This window comes from Triturus cristatus, chromosome 2_2 (genome assembly GCF_964204655.1).
Source record: "Triturus cristatus chromosome 2_2, aTriCri1.1, whole genome shotgun sequence".
In the NCBI taxonomy this organism is placed as follows: Eukaryota; Metazoa; Chordata; class Amphibia; order Caudata; family Salamandridae; genus Triturus; species Triturus cristatus.
In genome coordinates, this window is record NC_140582.1 from 968,298,279 (window position 1) to 968,314,760 (window position 16,482).

Genomic DNA, 16,482 nt, shown 5'->3' on the forward strand with positions numbered 1-16,482 from the left:
GAACATGAACAAAGACGTATGAAAGATACAAAAATGAAAATGCTTGTTGCTCAGTCAGTTCCAGCTGATGGTCATCTAAAGGGTGATTCCGCAGGTCCTACGAAAGGGACATGCAACTATTGTAAACAACAAGGTCATTATATACACGATTGTCCAGTCCTGAAACATAATATTGCCACAGGTAGAACCCAGGAGAGACCACGTCCACCTAGACAGGATCAGAATCAACAACAAATCCCTCAGCATGCACAACCTAGGTTAGCTCCGCAACAACTAGCTCCGCAACAGGCAGCTCCACAACAGATCGTAGCACCACCACAAGCGCAGCCTATTGCTGCAACACAAGCAACGACACAACAGATGTATCAGTATGCACAAGCAGATTATCCCGATTATCAGCGATACACATGAAATAGCCTAGAGAGGGAAGTTGGCTTACCCCTTATCGAGGTTCCTGTAGATCAAGAGGGACCTTATGTACATAGTGAAATATTAGGGGAAGACAGAAAGTTTTTACTTGATACAGGGGCAAGCAGAACAACTATAAGACGCAGTGAAGTTCCAGGGGCACCCCTCTCAGGCTCACAGAATATTTCCCTTGGATTCTCAGGAAAACCTATCATTAATGAAGTAACACAACCTCTTCCACTGACGGTGGGTCCATTGACACGTACTACAGATTTATTGCTTACTAAATCATGTCCGGAAAACTTGTTAGGTATAAAAACATTGAAAGCTCTAGGAGCCATAATATGTTGTTCTCCGGAAGGAGTACGACTATTTTTGCGTGACTTTAAAGGTCACTACGTGTCTAGAGACATGGATCACCGGTTACAGAATTTACCTACACATTTATGGGCACAAGGCCCCACTGATGTTGGTTGCATGAACATTACACCATATCGAGTCACACTGAAAACAGGAGTAGTACTACCACGAATGCGACAATACAAGTTACCACCAGATGCTGTAGTGGCTTTGCTGCAAATCATTGACGAGCTCATTGCACAAGGAGTGGTTGTCGAAACCGACTCCAATGTATGTAATTCCCCGATAATTCCGATTCTTAAAAGAACGGATCCAAAAGCACCACCAGTATATTGATTAGTTATTGATCTGCGCAAATTAAATAAATGTATTGTACCACAATACCCTGTGGTCCCAGATATCTCTTCATTACTAACAGCTATTGACTCAGAAGCAACGTTCTTCACTGTAATTGATCTCAAGAATGCTTTCTTTAGCGTCCCAATAGATCCGGAAAGTCAATATCTGTTCGGATTCAGTTTAAATGGACGAAGTTTTAAATTCACACGCGCACCTCAAGGATTTACAGAAAGCCCCAGCATCTATAGCCAAGCACTGAAACGAGAACTTGACAGTATCCACATGCCAGTTAACACTGCCTTGCTTCAATATGTCGATGATCTGCTGATCACCGCCCGAAGTGAACGTGAATGTGAAAAAGCGTCACTGACAGTTTTAAAATTTCTGGCCGACAAGGGGCACAAGGTGTCCCCTTCTAAGCTGCAATTCTGTGTCCAGCGAGTTGTTTACCTTGGGCACTCGCTGTCCAAGGAGGGAAGGCAGCTTACATCCGACCGCATCCAGTTAATTGCTAACATGCCACCACCCAAGACACAAAAGGAGGTGCGGGCTTTTATAGGTCTCACTTCATACTGTAGGCAGTGGATCCCTCAATATGCATTTCTAGCAAAACCACTCATCCAGTTGACAACACAGGAGGCAGCCACATCGACTGTCCTCCCTTGGACTCAAGAACATACACACGCCTTTGAAAGCTTAAAGAAAGCTTTATGCCAAGCACCTGTTTTAGCAACACCATGTTACAGTAAACAGTTTACACTCTTTGTTACAGAACGCGAAGGTACTGCCTTGTCAGTACTCACTCAGGAACAAGCAGGATCACACAAACCATGTGCTTATTTCTCTAGTACATTAGATCCAGTAGCTCAGGCTCTTCCTGCGTGCCTGAAATCGGTGGCAGCAACAGCTTTAGCTATCAGACAAAGCGATGCCATAGTGCTAGGACACCAATTGACAGTACAAGTACCACACGCAGTAGAGGTTCTCTTGAACCGCACACAAACACAACACTTGACTATAGCGAGACTCACTGGTTATGAATTAACATTGTTTCAGGCACACATAGAAATCAGACGTTGTAATACGTTAAATCCTGCCACACTGTTACCAGTGGGTGGAACAGATCCATTGGCACATGATTGTGTCGAAGTCATTACTATCACGACGAAACCCAGACAAGACTTGACAGATATCCCTTTGTCAGATCCAGACTTGACATTGTATGTAGATGGGTCATGTATGAGAACAAGTACAGGAGAGTTAGTGGCCGCTTACGCAGTCACAACAGACACTGAAGTCATTGAAACAAATTGTATTAACACTTTGTCAGCTCAAGCAGCAGAGCTCATCGCTCTGACACAAGCCTGTATTCAAGCCAAAAATAAGAAAGTCAACATATACACAGATTCACGTTATGCATTCGGAGTCGTCCATGACTTCGGCGTACTGTGGCGAGAGAGAGGTTATTTAACTTCTCACGGTGCCCACATCCAACACGGACCCCTCATTCAAGCCCTATTAGACGCGATTCATCTACCTACTGCAATATCGATTATGAAATGCAAAGCCCACACAAAAGTTACCGATATCATTTCTCAGGGTAATGACCTAGCTGACAGAACAGCTAAACAGACTGCTCAGAATCAGACTCACACAACTGACATGACAAAGACAATAGTTCCGACACCAATACATTGCATGACAGTTAAGGATCCCACCCTTGATGTAATTGACATACAGACACATGCTACACCAGAAGAAATAAAGAAATGGACTGAATTAGGAGGGATCCAAACGGATCAAGGATGGATGACGAAGGAAAAATCTATATGGTTTCTTCCCGACTCCATGGTTCAAGTCATCATTAATACAATACATAGTCCAGCGCACCTAGGAGAAAAAGCTATGCTAGACAGCATTCAACACATTTGGTTCAACAAACACTTGCGAGCAGCAGCTAAACAAAAAGTTCGTACCTGTATGATATGTTGTCAGTTTAATCCAGGTAAAAGCATCCCCGTAGAGCAGGGTGGATTTCAACCTCCCGATCATGCTTTTGAAGTCCTCCAGATGGATTATATCCAGATGGAACGATGTCGAGGATTCAAATATGTTCTCGTAGTTGTCTGTGCTCTTTCCCGTTGGACAGAAGCCTACCCGGTTTCAGATTACACAGCCCCGACTACTGCCAAACAGTTAGTTCGAGAATTCTTCCCACGGTACGGTTTACCACGTGCTGTCTACTCAGATAACGGCCAGCCATTCTCATCCGAACTAATGAAACACGTCTCCCTTTTGTTAGGCTACCAATGGAAATTCCACTGTGTCCGACATCCCGAGGCAGCAGGTCTCGTGGAACGCCATAATCAAACCCTGAAAATTAGATTGTCCAAAATATGTAGAGAAAAAGGTGTCGATTGGATAGTAGCCTTACCAGTTGCGCTCTTTTACATGAGAATGGTAGCACATTCTCGAACAGGGCTATCCCCGTACGAGGTGATCTTCGGTAGACCACCAAATATGTGGGGGACGCCTATACCTCGCAAAATCACTGATGTTGACTGTAATATGCTGACAGATTACCTGGCTTCCTTGATGTCTGCACTACAATCTTGTCGTTCACAGGTAACCGCAGCTTTTCCCGATAATACTGAGGTGAAGCCCCATGACGTGGTTCCTGGTGACCTGGTTCTGGTCCGGAATTTCGACCGGAAGACCCAACTGGAGCCTAGGTGGAAGTCGCCGAAGCTTGTTCTACTAACTACAAGGACAGCCGTGAAGATCGAGGGACGTAAAGGGTGGTTGCATTCGAGTCACATCAAGAAATTTTATGGACTACCATCCAGTGTGAATACTCAACCCTGTATTCCCTCACAGACAGACTCAAAGCTCCCCTTGGTTGAGCAGTCAAAACCAGAACTTTACAAACTAAAATTAAGGTCTAGCAAGTCAGACAATTTGATTGTTTAAGTCCTCTCCAAGGTGAATCGGTTGAATTTGTCTCTGACATGTATCCTCTAGACCGGAATAGAGAAAGAAATCAACAGATGCAGCTTAAAAAGCATGCGTATTGTAAATCACTTCGTAGTCACTGCATAGTAACATTATTAATTTTGTTTTTTCTAAGTCTTCTGATCATTATTTCCAGCATACTATTGCACATGTATTACCCTATTCTTAAGCGTGCTTATAATGTAACTGCAGAACATTCTTTTAGCGAATTACCTCCGCATGAGTTGTCCTATAGATTTGCGCTGCGCAACAACACATTCATTAGTATGTTACATCATTCCCATCAGACCAGCAATGCCACAAATTGTTGGATATGTGGCCGACTCCCTCCCTATCAGAACTATAAGGGAGTTTTGCCCCTCTTTCCCTATCCGTTCACACACAATGGCTCCTGTGGAGCATGGTTTAGTTTGATTAATTCCCTAGATTCCAATTCCGCAGTTTATCAAGACAACTGGGTATGGGGAAACCTGAACCTAGTTTTGCTTAAAGTCTGCTACCCTAACAAGGAGGGACTTCCCAAAAGAACAGGAACTGATCTAGAAAATGAAGTATATGGATTAGGTAATTTTACACTTAACCTCATGATCCTGAACGTTGAATCTGAAGCTACACCAATCTTGCCCGCCATGTCAGTATTCCCAGTAAAAGGGGAATTATGTGTAAGAAAGAATGGTTCCATACACATGGGCCATAGTAAATGCACCACTGTAATAAAATTCAGTGATCAAGGCAAGTCTACATTTAGAGCTTCTCGCCATTCCTACTTTATATGTGGCCAGACCGCATATATACGTCTACCTCTAGATTGGGATGGTACCTGTTACATAGCATTCCTTCTACCACCTGTTTTCCTAGCTCCTCCTGATTATCACAGAAATACCCATTTAGTACACAATAGACAGCAGAGAGATCTCCCAATTGTCGATTACACTGAAACAGCATGGGAGCAATACACAGATTTCAATAAAGGTTTCTTTCCCTATATAGGTACAGTCACTAATAGTAAGCTGATACGTAGATTAACTAGAACCCTTGAAGCAGTAGTGAACGAGACTATTTCCGCCTTAGGCAATTTAACAGAAGAGCAGTCTGCTATGCGGATTGTTGTGCTTCAAAATCGTCTTGTCCTTGACGTCATCCTGGCCGATAGGGGCGGAGCTTGTAGGGTCATCGGATCAAGTTGCTGCATTTTCATACCAGAAAATTTGCCGTCAGTATATAAAGCCATAACCCGCCTTCATAAGATTATAAGCCAGATACACCAGAGTCCAGGCACCTGGACTTGGTCCGGTTGGTTTTGGAGCGTGTTGTCAGCCTGGGGATGGAGAATCCTATCCTTCTTAGGTATTGGCTTTCTCATACTATTCAGTTGCTGCTTATGTCTACAATGTGGGCCAGCGATTTGTGGTCTGTGTGCCACATCGTGTATCCCATATCCAAGTTTTCGTTCAAGATCCCGGAAGAAGAAAGAAGAACAAATGATGCTATATGAACAGATCGATGGATTGATGAAGATCGATATCTCCTGAGGGTCCGTAGGGGACAAGGAGGGAATGAGGAAATATGAATTTTGTGATCAGTTATGTCCCCTATCGTAGACCCCAACGGCTCCATGTGCATGCTATAAGTACATGTATGTTCCCTCCAGTTCCAGTTTTGAAGACGCAAATACATGTGCGTCCACCGTCAACATGTCCTCTTTCAGATCCGCCATGAACGGGTCAGATATTCCATTCCTAAGTATGAAAGGCCACCGACTTTATGTGGTTCACTTTCCACATTTTACAGATTCAGGCGAGTAGGCCCTGAATTCTGTCATCAAGCCTTTTCCTGCCTTCTGCCTCTGAAAGCTCCAGTCTGAGCCTGCATCTGTATCCATGAACTTTGTCCTACTCCCTGCGCGGCTAACGGTGCCTGATCCAGCCTGTTGCCTGCCAAAAACTGTATTTCACCTTCAAGATTATCTGCTCCGCTCCTCATCCGATGCATTCCTGTCTAGTAGTTTAGGTAAACATTCCTCCAGCTACCGTGCAAAGGGCCAGGCCTCGCTGTCCTCATGCAAGTAATTCATAGCCCCCGTTACCATGGTATATTCCTACCCCCTCGCATCTCATGTAGACACTTAGACGCCTGTACACGCACTAACAGTCAGTATAGAATAGATTCTATCCTAGAGACCTTTCCTTTTGGATAACACAGTTCTTTAAACATAGGATATTAGATATGATTTGGGATTAGGTTGACATGACCCCCCAGACTTCTGTCTCCACATGTAGAGCTAAATGTCAAGTCCCCTTCACCCTCTAGTTGCACGTCAATTACACGTCATGCGGCTGCGCGCGCATCTCTGCCAAATATTTCTGCTGACATTGCAGGATTCTTTTATGGATCCACCCACTTGTGACATCATGTATAATGACGTTTATTAAATTACGCCCATATGTCCGCCTTTATTAGTTACGTATGCACACTTTATCTGTGTTATCAGCTGTTACGCCTCTTGCATCTGTTTCACTGTAATGCATTTCCTATAAAACTAATTATCTGTCAATAATGTATGCCCTTCCTTCCTGAACTTTCGTGGTGATGGCATAGAAGCCTGCAATTCGAATTGCATTCCTTTGTATAGGAATAAAGCCTTTTAGAACCTCTAATACCACGGATTCTGCCTCTTATATTTACTGAGTTATTCTTACTAAACTTTACCGCATAAAAAATAGTACCGGTAATGAAATATTTACCACATTGCGACCAAAAGAAAAACCTTTTTCCTATGTACAAACCCTATTTTGCGATTTCGTAACCTATTACAGAATCGTAAAATAGATTAGCGATTCGGTATTAGGTAGGGGCATGTTAAGGTCCTCCCTTCTTAATAGCGACTCGCAGTGGTATGTAGGAATGTTTTGCAACCGAAATGCGGTCGTAAAGCATTCGCTTTTTTACTCCAATTTCAATTTGGTGCTAACGTATTAGCTAACGTGAAGGGTCCCTCAGGGACCCCTTCCCTTGTGGGAATGCATGCCAAAACGTTTTTTAAGAGCAGGCAGTAGTCCCACAGACCACTGCCTACTCTTGGAAATTAAAACTGAAACGTTTCATTATTGTTTTTGATACACATCCCGTTTTCCTTTAAAAAAAAATGTCCTCCATTTAAAAAAACAAAACGTTGCTTTATGTAAAAGCAAACACAGACATGGTGGTCTGTGTCGTAAATTGCAACCTGCCTCATGAATATGAATGAGGCAGGTCCATATGCGACCTACTGGGAATTTCAAATGAAAGTTTTATACATTTGAAATTGTGGTTTCCTAATTGCCATTCGTATAGAATTGCAAGTCGGACCTCGCAGTTTATAAAATGTTTGTATTTGTGTCCCAATATCACAAGACACTGCAGTATACATCTATATAGCCTAAGGAGGTCACAAATCTTGCCCCAAGGAGAAGATTAGATAAGGATCAGCATTTATTACATAATACAGTTCTTATTATCCACAGTAAATCCCGGATATACAAATAAAGAGCATGCCACTGTTCACTTGTCCTTTACATAATCCCATTTGGCGTACATACTTTTCTTTTCTGTGGTTCTTTCTTACCTTTTACTTGGAAAGGCTCCACCTGGAGAAGACCCATTCAACATGATATATATAATTCCTGAGCTGATTCTTGCATACTGTAATACACGAAAACATTGGACATAAGTGTCATATTACATACCAACTAATAAGCAATAGTAAGGTATAATCATGCGACATAGGTGCATGCTATTCAGGTCATGTTGTGTGAGGCTCATGCATCAGCACATGAGTGCGATCAGTGTTTTACTGAGGATTCATCATGATCATACAGCTCGACAGTTCCCTCACGTTTCCAGTCTGGTATCTCCAACATATCTGAGGAACATCTGACATGCCTGTCCCCTGAGATCAGCGGACTCCACCCGGGACAATACATGTACATTGTTACATAGGATCAACTGACCCGATGTATAGTTTCGTTTTTTTGCTACAGTAAATCAAAATTGACAATCGTATCACAGTGCAAATTGTGACCATCGCTTTGGCAGTGGCTGATGACGTGCCCATCAGCCGCTCCCATCAATGGTCTCGGGAAGCACTTGACAGGAGGACAGAACCTTCAAAGAGCTCTGAGACAGCAGGACAAGCCAGGAGCCAAATGACAAGGAAGACGCTGAAAGAAAAAGGAAGAGGCCAGTCATTAGCCATAAACGAGAAATAGTGGTAGGAGAATATGTTAGAGAAAACAGTCAACGTTTTGAGAAAGCCTCCTTAACTCCTTCCATGCTCATGACGGAACCACGCCGTCATGAGCCACGGTTGCCGTGTGCTCATGACGGAGTGGTTCCGTCATGCTGCGGCCGTTGGCGGCCGCGCCGCCCACGCGGCGCTAATTCCCCGCCTGTGCGGGCGATTAGCGCTGTGGGCGGAGTCATGACGGAACCACTCCGTCATGAGCACAGCCCAACCGTGGCTCATGACAGAGTGGCTCCGTCATGAGCACCGCGCCACCGCGCTGCCCCCCCGCACCTCCCAGCGCTGCGGCGGAATTTCCGCCGCAGCGAAGGGGTTAACAGTGTCGATGGCCTCTAAAAAATAAATTCAGAGCCTTCATGCAGCAGAGGATAAATTCTCTTGGTACGACAAACAGCACAGTGGACGAGCAATACAAGACGTGAAATGATCCTCATCCACACACAAAGGAAAGGCTTGCCTCAAGGAGACAGGAAGGAACAGAAACAGATAGTGAACAAACCACAAAGTCATAGCCCACCCTCATGGGGTGTTTTTTGGAGAGGATGTTCTGACCTGATATCGTTTCAGGAAAAAGCAACATTGACTCCTCTGCTCGTGAGCGCACAGTGACAAGCACCGTCCTCCTGATGTAATATTAGAAATCGGGTCTCTAGTTGGCAGTGGCATACATCCTGTCCAAGTAGGGACCCTCACTCTAGTCAGAGTACGCAAGTTACACACCTAAGATGACCCATGCCCTCCCACTTGGTACAGAGCTGTCAGACTTATCCCAAGGCAATATGTAAAGCATTGGTGCACACACACGCAGTAACCCTGTGAAAAGACCAGTTTAGAAAAATAAAGGGTATTTTTATCTGAATAAAATGAGATCATAACCACAAAAATCTGATGAAAGAATCATGAGATATGCAATTATAAAGGGATCAGGTGAAACAGTAGTATTTCCAGAGAGGGCCACTATTAGAGCCTTGGCGGTAATTTAGAGGCAGTGTTCAGGCCTTGGAAAATATGTAGGTAATAACTGTAGAGGCAGCATTGTGCATGACGTGGGGACAGCTGAGGTCCGTGAAGATACACCCTTCTAATTGCCCTTTACTCTGGGCTAGCAGCGCTAACCCGTTACAAAGTATTTCCCGGGTGAACACGGCCACTTAGCCGTTAACAGTGAGGAAAATACTGCGCGCGCTTCCCTCAAAGGAAATACGAGAATTTACCTCCCCCTCAGAAGGATGGTATTGGAATGTTAGCCACAAAGATTCCTCTCCACACTGCCCTCTGCATCGTACTAGGGCCAGTCTGGTCCAATGCAGAAGATTCGGGCCCCCCTAGACTATGTCTGGTGCGTGCTGAGGCGCCACTATGGCCTCTGAGTGATAAAAGTGGCCTGCTAGCCCCCGTACCTAGATCAGTGCTGTGGGGGCATGGGTCACAATACCGCAGTCTCTTGCGTTGGGTACGGGGCGGGTGGCAATGTAATTTCCTTGGTGGCTTGCTGCAGGGGCACCTTAGGGACACCAGGTGCAGCGTCGACACAAGCAGGCTGGGGTTTCATAGCCGATGAGGCTTCACTTGGTATTCTCGCCCCCGGGGAGCCTGGAAAAAGCTCCGCACAGTAGAGTACAGTTGCCAGGCAATGTGGTGTTCGCTCCCTTGACAATTTCTAGTGCACTGGGCCCAGCTGACGAGGGGGCAGCGCAGACAATTAGGAATCACCACAACCTTTGTTCTTTGCAGCACGGCACTCGGTTCACGGTGCCTGAGAGCGCATACCACGGGTGATGGAGGGCTGGACAGCTGTTAGAGAGACACATGTTGCAGATGGTAAATGCGGGTCAGGGGTCTCAGCAAAAAGTTCTAAAAGTGCCCTGTTGGATGAGTAGACAGAGCACAAGGAAGACGTTGATGTCCCTCAGTCTTCCACAACAGGAGGAAAGCTTGTCAAGCCCTTGGAGTTTCTTTTGGGTGCAGGTAGATGCAGAGGGTCGGACTTCTTCCTCCTTTACTGCAGAGACAGGCATATGCATATCAGTCTTGCCATGCTCGCCATGGGAACAGTACAGGCCAGGTCCTTCCTGGAACTGAATACAAGCATCCTTGTGACCGGTTTAGGGATATTACCCCTCATAAGCTAACCTAAGTTGAATCCAGTAGCATAGTGAGCATGGGACCCACATCTGGGCATTCCCTTCCCACTTGGGGCAACTATAGCAACACAAAAATATTATAAACAGAATGCTGAACATTGTCAAACATTCCCCCCCGAGTCACAGATCTGGGTTAAATGTATAGTGTTTTTGCTCTCCATGCCAGCCCAGTTTGGAACCAACCACATGCAAATCAGTATTGACCGTGCTCTCAATGGGAACAGTCCAGCCCAAACTGCCAGGTCAGGTCCTCTCTGGACTGGAAAACAAGCATCCTGGGACCAGTTTCACAGTATCACCCCTCATTAGCCAGGCTATCTTGAATCCAGTGGCATAGCGAGCACGGGACCCATGTATGGGCATACCCATCCCACTTACGGTGACTTAGGAAACACAAAAAGATGATGGACAGAGTGCCGGACATTGTCAAACATTCACCCCCAGTCACAGATCTGTGTTAAATCCATCGTTTTTTGCTCACCATGCCACCCCAGTTTGGACCCTCCCATGTGCAAATCCGTTTTGACCCCTGTTAGAAAAGGTAGACGGACCGGGAGGGTCGGCCGGGGTCAGGAGGAGAGGTCTCCGGGGAGAACCGTCTCCAGCGATCGTACAGACAAGTAACTTCCCCCCCACAGACAGATACCACACACGGATAAGGTTCAGTGTTCTTTATAAGCACTTCTTAAGGTACGGTTGAAGGGTACAAGGAGGTCTGGACTCAGGGGTCCCCTCGATTCGAGTCTCGCAAGGTAGGAAAGGGGGGTAGCGGGACAGTCTGTTTACCAGTCAGGTAGTTCGGATGAGATGATGAGCTCACAATCCTCGAGCTTGGTGGTTAGGTGGTACGGGCCGCGGCAGCGCCAGCAGGTCCCGGTGATGATGGTCGTTACAACGGGCCGCGGCAGCGCCAGCAGGTCCCCGGAAGACGGTCGATATACGGTTCGCGGCAGCGCCAGCAGGTCCCGGTGAAGATGGTTGTTACAACGGGCCGCGGCAGCGCCAGCAGGTCCCAGGAAGATGGTTGATGTACGGTCCGCGGCAGCGCCAGCAGGTCCCGGTGAAGATGGTTGTTACAACGGGCCGCGGCAGCGCCAGCAGGTCCCAGGAAGGTGGTCGATGTACGGTCCGCGGCAGCGCCAGCAGGTCCCGGTGAGGATGGAGGTTGCAGAAGGCCGCGGCAGCGCCAGCTGGCAGAACGATGGGTCACAAGAGCGGCTACGGCAGCGCCAGTAGACCGTCAAGGCTGAGTTCACTCGGTGTCTCTCGACTCCAGGATACAACTGCCTTCCTGCTCCGGAGCTGCCCCAGTTATAGGGCTGGTGCCCTTTGACGTCCGGACCCTCGCACTTGGAGGTCGGAGGGTCCGGGATGAAGGTGTCCAGACACCCAGCAGGGGGTGGAGCCAGTGCCTGGGGGAGCTGGGGGCGATCGGCACCTGGCGGGGGAGAGCCTTTGACACCTCGTTCTCCCATTGACCTGCCAAGTGGTCCGCTCACCTCCTGGGTGGATGGTGGTGCCGGGATGTCGGGGCCGGCCAGGCCCGGGGTTGGGGTCGGGGTGAGGCCACGCGGCCGCGTGGTGCAGGGCCCATGATGGAGGCTTGACCCGGCCAGGGAAGCCGGTGGGGCTGGACCCCGTGATGAGTAGTGGTCCGAGGGCAGAAGATCCGTCGGGAGACGGGGTACAGGTGCTTGTCGCGGGGGTATGCCTGGTGGGCCGGAGCTCGGGCCCTGTCGTGCGGGGAGGGAGCAAGCCCTCTGTGTGGCCTGTCCAACATGCGTCCCCCCCAGCTGAAGGCGGGGAGAGTCACCCATCTCCTTGGGGACTCTCTTCGTCGAGGCGGAAAAAGCGGGACAGGCCATCCGCGTTGGCGTGGTCTTGGCCTGGTCGGTGCTCCACGGTGAAGTCCATTCCCTGCAGGGAAATGGACCAGCGCAAGAGTTTTGGGTTCTCCCCCCGCATCTTCATCAGCCATTGCAGGGGTCGATGGTCGGTTTGTACCCGGAAGTGGGTACCGAAGAGATAGGGTCGGAGCTTTTTGAGGGCCCACACTACTGCAAATGCCTCCCTCTCGATGGTGCTCCAACGCTGTTCTCGGGCCAGGAGACGTCGACTGATGAAGGCCACCGGCTGGTCATGACCTTCGGGGTTCAACTGCGAGAGGACGGCCCCGATGCCGTGGTCGGAGGCGTCGGTCTGCACCACAAATTCCCGACTGTAATCGGGGGCCTGGAGCACAGGGGCGGTGCACAGGGCGGCCTTCAGCTTCTCGAAGGCCGCTTGACAATCAGGAGTCCAGTTAATCCGCTTCGGTTGGTTCTTGGACGTGAGACCCGTGAGGGGCCCCACGATGCTGCCGTAGTCCTTCACGAACCACCGGTAGTAGCCGGTGAGCCCCAAGAAGGCTCGGACCTCGGTCTGGGTGACGGGGGGCTGCCAGGACTGGATGGCCGCAATCTTAAGTTGTAGGGGGGCCACCAGCCCGCTCCCCACTTGGTGCCCAAGGTAGGTCACAGACCCTTGGCCAATTTGGCACTTGCCGGCCTTAATGGTGAGGCCGGCCCGCTGGAGGGCTTGTAGGACCTCTTGGAGATGACGGAGGTGGTCGGACCAGTGGCGGCTGTATACAGCGATATCGTCCAGGTAGGCAGCGCTGAACTCTTCGAGCCCCGCCAAGACCTGGTTCACAAGGCGTTGAAACGTGGCGGGGGCATTCTTCATGCCAAAGGGCATGACCTTGAATTGATAGTGGCCATCGGGGGTAGAGAAGGCTGACCGTTCCTGAGCCCTGGGTGTGAGGCCGATCTGCCAGTAGCCCGCTGTTAGGTCGAAGATACTAAGGTAGCGGGCGGCCCCCAGCCGGTCGATCAGCTCGTCTGCTCGGGGGATGGGATGAGCGTCGGTCCGGGTGACAGCGTTCAAGCCCCGGTAGTCGACGCAGAATCTCAGTTCAGGTGCGGTGCCGGGGGCAGCGGCTTTGGGAACCAATACAACCGGACTGGCCCAGGGACTGTCCGAGGGCTCGATGACCCCGATCGTGAGCATCTTGGCCACTTCCTCTTGTATGCAGGCCCGTACCCGATCTGGTACGCGGTAGGCCCGGTGTCGGACAGGGGGACTGTCCCCGGTGTCTACGTCGTGCAAACACCAAGGGGTGACCCCGGGGGTGAGGGAGAACAGGGCAGCGAACTGCAGCAGGAGGTTCCGGCAGTCCCGGCGTTGCTCCGAAGTGAGGGCGTCAGAGAGCCGGACCCCGTCCACGGAGCCGTCATTCTCCTGAGTCTTCAGAAGATCCGGGAGGGGTTCGGAGTCTTCCTCTGCCCCACTGTCCGTAGCCATCAGGAGGCTGAGTTCTGAGCGCACAAAGTGTGGTTTGAGTCGGTTGGTGTGGAGGACCCGAAGGGGGTTCCGGGAGGTCCCCATGTCGATGAGGTAAGTGACGGGGCTTTTGCGCTTGACCACTTTGAAGGGCCCCGTCCACTTATCTTGCAAGGCACATGGTTCGGTGGGGGACATCACCCATACCTGCTGACCAGGCTCGAATTCAACGGAGGAGGCATTGTGATCATACCACCTCTTCATGTCCTCCTGGCTGGCCTCGAGGTTCGCCTTGGCCATCTCCCTGAAGCGCCGGGTCTGGTTTCGTAGGGCCAGGATGTATTTGAAGACGTCTGGAGGGGTTGTTAGGGGGGCCATCTCCCAACCTTCCTTGACTAGGCTGAGGGGCCCTCGCACAGGGTGCCCGTACAGGAGTTCGAAAGGGCTAAAACCGAGGGACTTCTGGGGAACTTCCCGGTAGGCGAAGAGGAGGCACGGGAGTAGTACATCCCACTGGCGACGGAGGGGCTCTTCCAATCCCCCAATCATCCCCTTGAGAGTGCGGTTAAAACGCTCCACTAGTCCGTTCCCTTGGGGGTGATAGGGGGTCGTGAATCTGTAGGTGACCCCGCATTGTTGCCAGAGGGACTTCATGTATTTGGATATGAAATTTGTGCCTCGGTCGCTGACGACTTCTCGGGGGAAGCCTACCCGGGAGAAGATCCCCATTAGGGCCCGGCCAACCACCGGAGCTGTCACGGTCCGTAGGGGCACCGCCTCGGGGTAGCGGGTGGCATGGTCCGCTAGCACTAAGATGAACCTGTGTCCTTGTGCCGTGCGGGGGTCCAGAGGCCCCACAATGTCTATCCCCACCCTCTCGAACGGGGTGGTGACCACAGGGAAGGGTTGCAGAGGGGCTTTCAGCTTCCGACCACTCTTCCCGCTGGCTTGGCATGTGGGGCAAGATCGGCAGTGGTTCAGGACGTCATTCCTCATTTTTGGCCAGAAAAAGTGGGTCACTAGGCGACTGTACGTTTTGTCCTGGGCCAGGTGTCCAGCCAGGGGGACATCGTGGGCTAAGTTGAGCAGAAAGTCTCTGAAGCGGAGAGGTACCACCAGAACTCGACCGGCCCCCAGCTCGGCGATTCTTTGCTCGCTGTAGAGCAGGTCGTTATCCCAGTAGACCCAGTGAGTTCCGGTGGCGTCCCCTGCGTTTTGGGCGCTGGCTTGTTGGCGGAGTCCCTCGAGGGAGGGACAGGTCTTTTGTTCCTGGCGGAACTGTTCTTGGGTGGGCCCCCCTTCTTGACGCCACTGAGCCAGATCCGGAAGGTCCTGGGGTTGCGCGTCCTCTTCGGTCGTCGGGTCCGGGAGGCCGGCCTCGCCGTTGTCCTCTACTGGGGCGACCGGGGGCGGAGGTGCTGGCCATTCGGGTTCTTCTGATCGGGGGGCGGCACGGGCGGCCAGGGACCGGGTGGTTATGCAGGCCCAGTCCGGGAGGCCCAGCATCCCCAGGTGCTCTCTTCTCTCGACGGTGGCCCACGGGGAACTCTCGAGATCATTCCCCAGGAGGCAGTCCACGGGGGCATCGTCCCGGACCGTCACTTTCAGCAGGCCGGAGACCCCTCCCCATTCGAATGGGACGCAGGCCATTTTACACATACTCTCAGAGTTATCTGCCGAGCGGACGGGGCAGAGAATGTTCGGCAGGATCTGCTCGGGCTTCACCAGGTGACAGCGGACGGCCGTCACACTGGCGCCGGTGTCACGCAGGGCCTCGGCCCTCTGTCCATTAATGGTCACCCACTGACCGTATTTCCTGGTGTTGGCGGGTAGGGGAGCCCGCGGGACCATGTCTCTTCCCCCTAAGCACGCCAGGACCATGGCGGCCGGTTCCCACCCTTGCTGGGCCGGCTCATACTCTTCGGGTTCCTCCGATAATCGCTCTTCCCCCAGGGCGGCGGCCGCTACCTGGCGGGGCTTGGGTGTTTGGTTTAGCGGGCAGCTCGGGTCATTGGCGTAGTGGCCTAGTCGCTGGCACCGGTGGCACGTGACGTTGGCTCGGAACCCGGGCCGCAACGGGGGATTGCCCCGGCCGGCCGGAGGCGGGGTGCTGGCCACGGGTGTTGCTGGCAAGGCGTCTCTCCCTCGACCCTGGCCCCCTCCTCCTCCCCGAGGACGGTGCTGGCCTTGGCTGCTTCTGTTCTGGTCGTGTGGCCCTTTCCGGCCCACTCGGGTGCTTTCCCATCGGTCAGCTTTGGCGGCGAGCTGCCGGGGGTCAGTCAGCTTACTGTCGAGGAGGTGCTGCCTGAGCTCGACGAAACAGTTGTTTGACAGGTGCTCCCATACCATAAGGTTGAAGAGTTGTTCGTAGGTGGTGACCTGACTCCCCTTGATCCAACCCTCGAAGGCACGGCTGAAATAGTTCACGTATTCTACCCAAGTTGTACCTGGGATCCGGGTGCAATCTCTGAACCTCTGGCGGTACATCTCGGGTGTGAGGCCGTAGCGGGTGAGGAGGGCAGCCTTCATGTGGTCGTAGGACGACATTTGGTGATCTGGGAGCTGCAGTAGGGCATCGCGACCCTCGTTGATAAACCTCCCCCAAAGTCCGGCTCC

At 50.8% G+C, this 16,482-nt stretch overlaps 1 protein-coding gene across 1 annotated transcript in view; it reads right to left on the minus strand.

Moving 5' to 3' along the window:
* The window catches only part of LOC146863013 (ADP-ribosyl cyclase/cyclic ADP-ribose hydrolase 2-like), a 234,883-nt gene that overhangs the window by 39,107 nt on the left and 179,294 nt on the right, over positions 1 to 16,482 (minus strand). Inside the window, exon 6 of the mRNA XM_085642395.1 lies at positions 7,724 to 7,800. Coding sequence (XP_085498521.1) covers positions 7,724 to 7,800 — 77 coding nt within the window. The remainder of the gene's footprint in view (positions 1 to 7,723; positions 7,801 to 16,482) is intronic.